Source organism: Symphalangus syndactylus, chromosome 19, assembly GCF_028878055.3.
Source record: "Symphalangus syndactylus isolate Jambi chromosome 19, NHGRI_mSymSyn1-v2.1_pri, whole genome shotgun sequence".
NCBI classification, from domain to species: domain Eukaryota; kingdom Metazoa; phylum Chordata; class Mammalia; order Primates; family Hylobatidae; genus Symphalangus; species Symphalangus syndactylus.
Window position 1 is genome coordinate 16,164,094 of NC_072434.2, and position 11,607 is coordinate 16,175,700.

The 11,607-nt window shown below is 46.6% G+C and overlaps 1 protein-coding gene across 3 annotated transcripts; it reads right to left on the reverse strand.

The window, feature by feature from the left end:
• Positions 1-199: 199 nt before the first annotated feature.
• IL24 (interleukin 24) lies at positions 200-6,224 on the reverse strand. 3 transcript variants are annotated; one of them, XM_055234618.1, is made up of 6 exons: positions 6,184-6,224; positions 4,499-4,700; positions 3,655-3,717; positions 2,387-2,545; positions 1,994-2,068; positions 1,015-1,098 (listed from the first exon to the last, which is right to left on the reverse strand). In XM_055234618.1, the coding sequence occupies exons 1-6, from the start codon at positions 6,222-6,224 to the stop codon at positions 1,015-1,017; spliced, it is 624 nt and encodes a 207-aa protein (XP_055090593.1). The 3 variants fall into 3 exon arrangements, with proteins under 3 accessions (XP_055090594.1, XP_055090593.1, XP_055090592.1); XM_055234617.1 differs by having other exon boundaries at positions 4,499-4,694; positions 6,163-6,224; XM_055234619.2 differs by lacking the exon at positions 2,387-2,545 and having other exon boundaries at positions 200-1,098.
• Between the last annotated feature and the right edge of the window lie 5,383 nt (positions 6,225-11,607).

Genomic DNA, 11,607 nt, shown 5'->3' on the forward strand with positions numbered 1-11,607 from the left:
ACATATACTCTTTGCCTAGGTTTTTGGAACAAGATTATAGTCGCACACTGTATCTTTAGATTGATATCGACCACAAAGTTCAGCCAGAGCTTGAGGCTAGATGCACAGCCTTGCTATTGGGAAGAAGGCCTTTTCCGGCTGTACAACACAGTCTCACTGGGCATTCATCCAGAAATAGAGAAGAAAGTCTGCCAGACTTGAGTTATGTTGTCTTTTATTAGCAGGGAATGTCATCACACATTGGACAGTACATCCAGGTGCAATGTCACCATCAGGAAGGTCAGCTTGACACTCAAGTGGCAGATTAGGGAAGAATGACTAGGATAAAAAAAAAGGAGGGCACCAAGGGAAAGGGATGATGGGGTGAGCTGATGAGTGTGGGTGGGAAATGAAATGTTTATTGAGGATCTGCTTTGTGCTGGGCAGTTTAATCCACATTTTATCATTTACTTTTCAAACCGATGCACCTTACCCCCACCCCAATGCTCTGTCCCTGTAGATATCAGAAGACAGTGTGATTTTCATGCTCTAAAGCTCGGTTTTACATCCCAGCATCCCTCTCTGTTTTTTAACAATCCAAAGACAGGCCAAAAAAAAAAACAAAAAACACCACAGCTTATTAAGTACTTACTAAGCACCCATCCACTGCCCCACAGTGTGGCAAAGATTGTGAGGGGTAAAGAAGCATGGGGCACAATATTCTGCTGCCTTCATGTAACTTACAGTCTCATGAATAAATAGAACTTCAGTTGAAATACTGACATTAATTATAAATAGAGTTGTAATAAATACAGGAATCTTCTTTGTAGACTCTTCACAGCATCCAGAGGCACCTTCCCTGACTGTCACTGGTGCTGCTTAAAGAATGACTTCTTTGACAATAATCCTGGGCCAAGAATGGGACCCATGGCCAAGGGCGTGAAGTGTCCAGTGAACAGCATAGGAAAGGAGACTGTTTGAAGTGACACAGGGAACGAACCAGTGCCAGGGGCAGGGAGATCCTGGTCTAGACATTCAGAGCTTGTAGAATTTCTGCATCCAGGTCAGAAGAATGTCCACTTCCCCAAGGGCTTTGGTCAGAGCTGCTTCTATGTCCAACTAAAGGGAAAAGAGGGTTGAAGGTCAGCCATGTTAGCTATGAGAATAGTCTTTCTTCCAACCTGCCATGCCTAAAATAGACCTGACTCCAATCCAAGGGATGGGTCACCTTTGGGATGGCCTCTAATGAGCCCACCTGCCTGTCACTTTTCCTCCATCTACACATGTTTATCTGCTTCAGGAGTGAGAACAAACAGGCTAGTGAGTATCAGTGGGCAAAGAATAAGGGAAAGATGTATGGCACCCCTAACAACAGGAACCACAAACTGCAGTATGGGGTGGATATGGCCCACCACCTGAATCCACTGTGCAGGTGAAATGAGCCCAGGTGGCCCATCTCCATCAGATAGTATTGCTCTTCACCATTTATTTAAAGGCTGATGCATCTCTTCCTCAAAAAAAAAAAAGTGATCAAAATCATTTATGTTTTGAGGGAGGCTGGGGATGAAATTTGGGTTTTCTTTGTTGTCATAATTTTGGAAAAGCAAAAATAATTTCCCATAATTGTTTTTCACAACTAGACCAGTTGAGCATCATGGAAAATACTGCAAATGTGTATGGGGTGGGGGTAGGGTGTCTCCCTTCTTTCTCCATCTCTTCTGACTTCAGTTGCCCAGCTCGAATACCTACAAAACACAGGGAAAGTTCCTCTAGTAAAATCATCTTGTAGGGAAATATAAAAGCACTTTAACTTGAAGACTGGAAGAAAAAAGACCACTTAGTTTACGATGATTCTGCAAATATACCTGTGCACCTGCTAAGTCAGGGGGCTTTAGGGCAAAGCTGATGGTGTCCCCTGCATTACATTCTGCATTGGGTCTCTGAGGAGCCCTCGTGTGGTGGTTCAGACTAGTCCATTCTGCTGGATGGGCAAGCTCTCAGGTCTTGGCCTTACCTGTTTGAATGCTCTCCGGAATAGCAGAAACCGCCTGTGTGCACTGTCTCTGATGGAAAACATCTCGTTTTCTTGCTGTATAACATGGGAAAAGAAGTTGTGCCAATTTTTAGGTAGGAGCTGGTGATGCCAAAGGGCCTCCCAAAGCCTGAGAGCCCAGGGCTGAATCCTGCATCCCCAAGGCAGCCAATACCAAACTCCCACCTTGTGAAAGGGGCTGCCTGCTTTAATTCTCGCAGCAATCCTGCCAGGCAGGAGTGATCATCCCCATTTTACAGATAACAAACTGAAGCCCAGGGAGGTGGAGTACTTTGCAGAAGGTCACCCAGCAGATTGGAAGCAGACCTAGACTTGAACCCAGAGCTGCCAGTATCCAGAGCCTGTGCTACTCACACTGGGTTGCAGTTGTGACATGATGAGAACAAAGTTGTTGGCCAGAGTAGAGACTGACTTCAGAGTCCTGACTTCAACTGTTCTATTGTGGTAGGTTTTGAAAACAGTTTTCAAGTAGAACTCCAGCAGGGTGTGGACAAGGTAACAGCTCTCAGCATCCTGGGGAAGGTCTGGGTCACTGCTGAGCCAAGGCCTCTGCCCACCCTGACCCCCTGAAGGAACAACCCACATGCCACCCAAGGCAAGATAAGCACAGCAGAGATAGGGATCTTCTAGAAGGTGATGATGAACCTTAGATCTGTAGGAGCCTTCAGGGGCCATGGAGAGCAGCATCTTTGTTTGAGAGGAGGAACCAAGACCCAGGGAGAGAAATGACCTGCTCCAGGTCACATAATCAATCAGTGGCAGATGCAGCCTAGCTCCCAGGATTCATGACTGCCCATCTGGTTAATACTCTTTCTTCTATGCCACATGGCCTCTTTAACAGCTATGGGGATGTGATGGACCCTGAAAAGGGCTTGAACTTGGACTTGGTGATATAGAGTTGGCTGGAAAATGACTGAGAACAGAAGAAATGAGGAGAAACTACTATCTTTGGACACAGCAATTACACTCTAGCCCCCTCAAGCTCCTGAAGTGCCACATCTTTCAGGGCTCAGGGCTCAGTAGGTTTGTGCCCACTAGATGGGTGATGAGAAGATGGTGACCCATCCTTGATAACATACTCTACCTGATTGTGGTGACAGAAAAGATGAATCCTTTTGTTAGGTATTATTTTAAGTCATGAGCTCACTTTGCAAACAGAAAGAAAACATATCTCCAGGTTAGGGGTCAGCATAGAAACCAGCTCTGCAAATATGTGCTGCTTCCCTAGACCCCTAAATCTATCTAGTCTGTGAGATCTCAAAGGCCAGAGGGACCAAAGGAGGACCCAGAGAAAAGGATGAAAATGGAAGACAGGACATGAACCTGAGTAGATGCCTATTGGGCCTACACAAGTAAAAGAGAAATATATAATTCTCTGGCTAAATGGAGAAAGATGTTTACAAGCCTCCACCCTCCCCATCTCCCAGTACCACTGCACACACATACCACATAGCAATAACCTCAGACACTGACTTCCCTGGCTCAGAGCCTGGCCCTGTCCTGTGTAAGGTCAGTCCAGGGAAGAAGTGAAGGGCTTTCATCAACCTCCCCTAAGAAAGCCTTGCACTCCCACCCACAGTAGACCAGTCCCACAGAGGGTGGTGTCCCCGAGGTCTGATTACCGAGACGTTCTGCAGAACATCCTGCTGCAGCAGCTGGACACTCGTGATGTTATCCTGAGCTTGCTTTGCAAACAGAAAGAAAAAAGACGTCTCCAGGTTAGGGGTCAGCATAGAAACCAACTCTGCAAATATGTGCTGCTTCCCTAGACCCCTAAATCTATCTAGTCTGTGAGATCTCAAAGGCCAGAGGGACCAAAGGAGGACCCAGGAAGGGCTGGGCTGAGCTGGCCCATGGGGAAGGGAGACAAGGTTGCAGCCACGAAAATGACTAAGCTTGGCACCCCAGGAGCAAATGGAGTCCCAGGAGTTCTTCTTATTCTTAGAGCCTGAACATAGATTTGATAAGGAAGCTGTTTGATGCCTCTGGTCATTTGAGATGGGAGGAAATAAGCCTATCTGCTTTAAGAACCTCTATGGGCAGGATTTTGGCTCCATATTCCATGTGGTGAGGAAGCAGGATGTGAAGGAGGACAGCCTACACCCCAGAGCTGCCTTTTGCCCTTGGAGCTTCCTCTGCAGCTCAGCCACTCATTCCAGTTCTCTGATTTAGAGCCGAAGACTCCATTAGGGACGAAGCCTGGATGAATCTAACTCTCTTCGTGGTTTCCCTTGGGCACTGCTTATTTCACTCGAGGCTGCCCACATTTTTTCTGAGCCCCAGTTTCCTCATGTGTAAATGGGGCTTGTGGTGCCTTCTGACCTCATAGAGTTATTATATGGGAAACTGGAAACTGATTAGCAAGCTGTGAAGGACTCCAGAATCATAAAATAGCATCCCCTCGCCCCACCGGCCCCCTGCCCCCAGGAACCCCCGCGACGGGGTCCAGAACAGCACTTTACTCACCAGAGTGTCTTTCACAGACCAGAAGGCTTCCCACAGTTTCTGGGGAACAACCCCCTTCACTTGGCAGGGCCCAAATTGGAATTCTTGGCCCTCGGCCCCTGGTACCTGGCTCCAGAGAAGCAGGGTAAAACCCAGGCAAGGGAGCGCAGCCATCTGCATTTGAGAGGCCGTCGCCATCAAAGGAGGGCAGGAGGGTCTGCTGAAAGAAAGGGAGGCAGCCTGTGAGGCCAGCCCTCTGACCCAGAGTGACATGCCCTGGGAAAACGCTTTGAGGGTCTCCCCGGGCCAATCTCGAGCGCTCTCCAATGGGAAAGTTGAGACTGTTGCAAACCGGCAGCCTTGCTAGGGTGCACTGGGGGTGAAGCAGGGGTCTTTCTGCCCCTCAAACTTAAGGCCGCTCATCTTGCCATCTGTCCACCTGCTCTTCCCCACCTTGCCCATCCACACCCACACGCCCTGCACCTCCTCCTTCTCCATCGCAGTTCTCTCTAGCCTACAACCTACGAGTCAGAATTTGACCCAGAAGAGTGGAGAAATGGGAGGTTCTAATGTGCCATGTCTGGGGAGCCCAAACCCAGGAAAACAAAGAGCTGAACTAGACATGTGCTTATCCAAGTTCTGCCAGAAGCCACCAGGCACACATAGGCAGGCAGGTCTTTTTCTCCTCCCTAGGAGATGGCTGTCCCTCACTCCTCATCACAAGGGAGCGAGGGGTTAATCCTGGTCCCAGGGAGGGGCACAGAGGGCAGGTCAGGGTCACACACAGACTATGCCACCTCCGCTAACCACTCATTCTTGAGTCTAAAAATTCACTTTTTTTAGTAACCAAATGAGAGAGAGGCATCAGATTTCCAGATGAATAATCTCTAAATCCTTCCTCTGAAGTGCCAGTTGGGAAGGACTGTGTGAAGAGCCTCCAAGCTGGGGAACCTAATGCCATTATGTATTTATTATAACTGATGAAGAGAATTTCTTTCCCCCTGCCTTCTTTGCCCTTTGTCCTTTCCCTCCCTCTCTCCCTCCCTCCTTACCTTTCTTCCTTCCTTCCTTCCTTCCTTCCTTCCTTCCTTCCTTCCTTCCTTCCTTCCTTCCTTCCTCTCTCACTCTCTCCCTTTCTCACTTTCTCCATTTCTTTCGTACGTCTTTACACAATCATTTAAGAACCTTTTCTTACTCCAGGCACTGGTCTGACACCTAAAGAAACTGCCTCCCACCCCTACACCAGGAGGAAGACCAGAGAAGACCCGGTTCTGCTGGCACCCGGGCTAGGGAGGCGGCGACCCCTGGGTTACGGGTCACGGGGGACGGGGGCCATGCTTCAGCATCTCCCTCAATGTCTTTTCATTCTGTTCTTTCAAACTGCACAGGCTTTTTTTTTTTTTTTTTTTTTTTTGACAGGATTTCACTCTGTCACCCAGGCTGGAGTGCAGTGGCATGATCTTGGCTCACTGCAACCTCTGCCTACCAGGTTCAAGTGATGCCCATGCCTCAGTCTCCCAAATAGCTGGCATTTTTGTATCTGAAAATATCGAAAACACATGCCCAACTATTTTTCTTTTTGTATTTTTAGTAGAGACAGGGTTTCACCATGTTGGCCAGGCTGGTCTCGAACTCCTGACCTTAAATGATCTGCCCACCTCAGCCTCCCAAAGTGTTGGGATTACAGGCATGAGCCATGGCTCCTGGCTAAACTCCACAGGCTTTGCAGCCTCTGTTGAAAATTCATCTCTCAGTCTCGTGTTGCTCCTGGCCTTCCTCCCATGCAGCCTCAATTCTTCTTGGTGTTAAATTGGCGAAAGCAGCTCCTCGTCACAGTCATGTCTTGTCCCTACATCAACACTCAAAAAAATTGACTTCTGCTGTCCCCCCCATGACCCCCTTTCACAAATAAAGTAGAGGTCTAGTCCTTCAAAGAAAAGTAACCAAGAATCCCCCATGCTCACCTCTGGTCCTGTAAGTGATGCTTGAGGGCTGGCTGCCTGAAGGCAGCTGGTTCTTTTTACAGAAAAGAAAAGTTAGACAGGCACCCTCACCATTCACCAATCAGAAGCGTAGCTGTGGGTGGAAGGTTCCCGTCCAGCCATGGAAGTCGTTTCGGAAGTAAAGGTTTGCAGGCAAGCAAGGCTTTGTGGAAATTTGGGTATATATATGGGGGCTGAGGGGGGAGGGGTGGAGGAAAATGAAGGAGGTGGAGAAAGGGAAATTGGTCATGCTTTCCTAGAGAATTACTTCATTGCCTAGTCACCCATCACTTTAAGACAATAGAGCGATGGGGAAAGCAGCCCCTGAGGTGAGATGAGACCTGGGTTTGAGTTCAGGCTGTGTGTGCAGGGGCAAGTCTCTTAGCTTCTCTGAGCTGCAGTCTCTGCATGTATAAATTTTTTAAAAATCTGTCCCACCTCCCGCCAAGGGCAAGTGTAATAAACAGATGCAAAAACAACACAGAGGTGCTTGGTAAACTCTGTACACATGTAAATACATTATTACTGTGCAGCATACACCAGTCTCCTTCCTGTCAAAATAATTCAATAATGATGCCCTATTCATGCTGGGACAGTAGTCCACAGCGAAGAAATAACCTGTAAGTACCTCTCCTTTAATCCATCAGGGCCAGGAAGTTGAGGAGTGTTTCCTGACATGCAGCTACCCATGGTCCCTAGGGTTACAATCACTCAACCAAAATGTGCCTCTCCTTAGGTTCTGGAAACCAGGAAGAATAAGGAAGTGTATGCATGGACAAGCCCAGAAAGCTGGGAAGCCTGGTGCTCTGGTGAGCTAGTCTTGGCCTGTGTGGCTCTGAACCACTCAGGGGACACAGACAGCATGAGGTGTCAAGAGTGCCACGGAAGTCAAGAGCTCTGACCCTATCTCCAGCTAGCAAGGCGCTCAGCTCTAGATTCTACCATGTGCCCAGTGAGGGCATCAAGCAGAGCAGTGTTTCCCAAAGCACAGTCCTCAGACTCTAGGCTTGAGGAATTCTTGTCTTGCAAGATCCTCCATGAAACAGATGAATCCTAATGAGGTCAGTTAGAGAGCCCTGGCATGTGCTAGCCCATCCTGGAAATGTCTGATGCTTCTTAACTCTGTTTAATCCAGCATTTCCCATAAGTATTTGCCCACATCCCTGAGGAATACATTTTGGGAATCAGGGATTGGCCAACTGTAGGTCACAAGCCAAATCCAGACTGCCACTGCTAAGCTGAGAATGGCTTAACCTTGCGACCTAAGCGTAGTTTTTACGTTTTTTAATGATTGGGGAAAAAATCAAAAGAAAGACATTATTTGCAGGTTTCCGTATCCATAATAAATAAAGTTTTCATGGGGTCACATATGTTTGTTGACATATTGTTGCTAATTGCTTTCGTGCTACAGAGGCAAAGATGAGTAGTTGTGACTGAGACCATATGGCACACAGAGCCTAAAATAGTTCCTATCTGGTTCTTTACAGGAAGAGTTTGCCCAACCTGAGTCCAGGCATGGGAAACGGGAGTAGGAATGTGACGTGGGGGACAGGATAACTGCCTCCAGCTCAGTGGAGATGAAAGAAAAGAGGAGAGTGAGTAGAACACACCCTTGGCAGACTCTTCCCAATCTCTCTGGCACCACCACCCCCTCCCTCCATCTCATACTCAGTGTTGTTTATTTTCTTAAGCAAACGAAATACTCCTTAGCAATCCCTGGCCAGCAGTCTGCTCGGCTATAGCAGCCACCAGCCAGAATCCTTTGTTCCTGGAGGTCCCGAGTCTTACCCTCCAATAGTAGAAACAGCCCCACAGCGCACTCTCTTCCCCCACTCCTCCCTTCCCACCATGAGGATTTAGGGCATTACCAAGAACCCCTAACTAACTACTATGAGATAAAGATGTCAAGAGGCAGTGATGAGACAGAAAAGAAGACCAGGTGAGAGTGCTGGAGTAATAGGTGAGTGGGAGGCAGGAGACAGCTAAAGCAGGAAGCTGAGAGGGAAAATGAGCCCCCGGGGCAGCTGAAATCCTAGACTACTGTCTGCAGATAGGCGGGGAGGGCAGGCAGGTGGGATGAGCTGTTAAAGGGCAGGCTGGAACAGAGGCATGAGGTCATGCATACACCTTGGCTGGCCTCAGTATACACCTGGGATCGTTGAGTAGCTCACTCTGTCTGAGGAAGGAATCATGTAACATGGATAATTCAGGCAAACATGTGCCTGGGCCTCAGCCTCCGATGAGCTTATCATAGCATTATTACTTGAGAAGGTTGGGCACGGAGAGCACCTAGGAACCTTGGCCCAACATCACTTGAAAATCTAGTTATGAGCACAAGCTTTGGAGGCAGGCAGACCTGGGTTCAAAAGGTGATCGAGCCACATATGAGCCCTCTGAGCCTCACCTTCCTCACTTGTGAAATACAGTCCTCATAAGACCATGAAGATGTGATGACCTGCAGCTTTGCTCACCAAGTGTGGCCCATGAGCCAGCAGTAATAGCATTATCTGGGACCTTGTTAGAAATGTACAATCTTGGTCTGGGTACAGTGGCTCACGTCTGTAACCCCAGCACTTTGGGAGGCCAAGGTGGGAGGATTGCTTGAGCCCAGGAGTTTGAGGTCCTCCTAGGCAACATGGCAAGACCCTGTCTATAAAAATAAATAAAAATTAGTTCGTTGTGATGGCACATGCCTGTGGTCCCAGCTACTCGGGAGGCTGAGGCAGGAGGATCATTTGAGCCTGGGAGGTCAAGGCTGCAGTGAGCCATGATCTTGCCACTGCGTTATAGCCTGGGTGACAGAGCAAGACCCTGTCTAGAAAAAAATAAATAAAAGTAAAGTAGAATCTCAAGCCCTTCCCCCCAAAAAATGACTGAATTAGAATATGCAGTTTAAGAACCTTCCAAGGTGATGCTTATGTTCATTAAATTTTGAGAACCATCAGCATAAAACACATGAAAGATTTAATTCAGTGTCTTCTCCGTGATAAATGTTTAATAAACATGAGCTCCGGATGAAGGGAGGAAGGACTGGTTTAGGGGATCTCAATAAGGTGACTTCATACTCAGGGGACACTGGGCAACGTCTGGAGACATTTTTGGTTGTCATAACTGGGAGGTGCTATTGGTATCTAGTGGAATGGGCTGGGAATGCTGCTAAACATCCTATGGGGCACAGGACAGCCCCTCATCACAAAGAACTATATGACCTAAGGTCGATAGTGCTGAGGGTAAGAAACCCTGGATAAGAAGGAAGCAGTGGCTATGGGGGAACTAGCTGGAATAGGAACAGAGGAAGAGAAGAACATGACCTTTATTGGGAAGGGAGGCAGTAGACTGATCAGATGATCAGGGGAATGGGAAAAACAAGGTGACAAGTTGGAAGGCAGTGCCCAAAGGCCACCAGGTGGAAACAGTGGGGAGGCCTGGCTCACCGGCCCACCTCTGGGAAAGCCCCAAGTCTCAGACTTTAAGAGGTTGAAGGAAGTGGGGCTGGCCCTTTTGTCCAGATTCATGTATTTTTATCCAAATTCTCTCCTAGACCAGACCTAGGTCTGAGGCTCTGCTAACCTCTACAAAAGGGTGGAACTTGGGGAGTTTTACAAAAATGTTGGGTGGAAGAAAAGTTTATCTAAAGATAAATCTTCACATGCAAGACCGTTTTTTTTCTCCAAAATACTCCTTATTAGATTCAGAGGTTTTATTCTAATAATCTCATTCCATCTCTGTCCTGTATATCTCTCTGCAGAGCCTGAATTTCACATTTGAGAAATAAATATACTCACATTCCCCCTACAAAATCCTCTAAACCTAAAGGGAGAGAAAGAGACTGAGCCATCATGGAACAGAGTTCCTTCTCCACTTCCACTTCTGTGTGAGGCAATAAAGAGCTCACTCTTAAACTCTTAAACCTGATTCTCCCCTCTTTCCGATGGATGCAAAGGCCCTGGAAAACAGAAGTAATTAGCATATTAATTAGAATTTCCTAAGAGCAAAAAGATAAGAGGAAATTATATCGTCATCTTTCTTCCAGTGAATTGAGTTTAATTTTCACTCAAGAACAGATTTTTATCTTCCCATTTGGCTGGGAAATGCATGTGGTAATGGATGTGGGATAACCAGGGCATTTGTTAGCTCTTTTCCCTGAGTTCGTTGCAGTCATTCCAGGAGCCAATATCCCACTGGTTGATCTCCTTAGACTGGCATTCTGTTGTTCTTCCTCCTCCTTGTGTCATTCGTGTAATAAGTGATTTATTTTTATAGGCATTTCAAGGGATGAGAGTAAACACAAACATAAATTATTCTTACATCTATACAGCCTGCTTAGAGCTATACAAAATATTTCCAAGTGATTTTTTTCATTTGACACTTACTGTGGACTTTCGAAATAAGGGGGGCAGATATTATTATCCCTCCTTTACAGACTAGAAAGCTGAGAATCAGAAAGGTCAAGTGATTTTCCCTAGGTCACAAAAATAAATGACATAACCAGGCCTAGAGTGCAGGTCTTCTGGCTTTTGGTCCAGTATTCTTTCCCCGGTGCCACGCTTCCAAGCAATTTCTCAATCTTCAGTACATTCATTCATTCATTGAACAAACATTTCCTAAGCACCTACTGAATGGCAGAATAGAGTGTACAAAAAATAAATTACTATGAAAACATTTATGTAAAATGTCCAGAAAAGGCAAATTTATAGAGACAGAATATAGATGAATGGTTGCCCAGGGCTGAGAGTTAAGGATAGGGTAGGTGGGAGGAAAGGGAGTGACTGCTAAGGAAAACAATGTTTCTTTGGAGAGTAACAGAATGTTTTGAAATTAGATATGGTGATGGTTGCACAACTCTGTGTCTATATTAAAAAAAATTGAACTGTGCACTTTAAACAGATAACCTATGTTGTGTAAATTATATATTTAAAAAGCTATTTTAAAATAAATTAAGACACAGTCCTTGTACTTTAATGACTCAGTAGAGTGGAGATACACTTGCAAACAGATAAATGGCAACACTGTGTCATGGGTACCGCTATGGTTTGAACATTCCCTCCAAATCTCATGTTGAAACTTAATCCTCAGTGTGGCAGTATTGAGAGGTGGGACCTTTAAAAGGCGATTGGGTCTTGAGGGTTCTGCCCTTACAAATTGACT

What these genes read in the sequence shown, in the direction of transcription:
- IL24 (XM_055234617.1), bottom strand. Translation starts at nt 6,224, where the DNA reads ATGAATTTTCAACAGAGGCTGCAAAGCCTGTGGAGTTTAGCCAGGAGC. An exon ending in AGGAGCCATGGCTCATGCCT is followed by an intron (nt 4,695 to 6,162) that starts GTAATCCCAACA and finishes TTCTTTCAGCAG; the next exon opens with ACCCTCCTGCCCTCCTTTGA. An exon ending in TGTCACAACTGCAACCCAGT is followed by an intron (nt 2,069 to 2,386) that starts GTGAGTAGCACA and finishes CATGTTATACAG; the next exon opens with CAAGAAAACGAGATGTTTTC.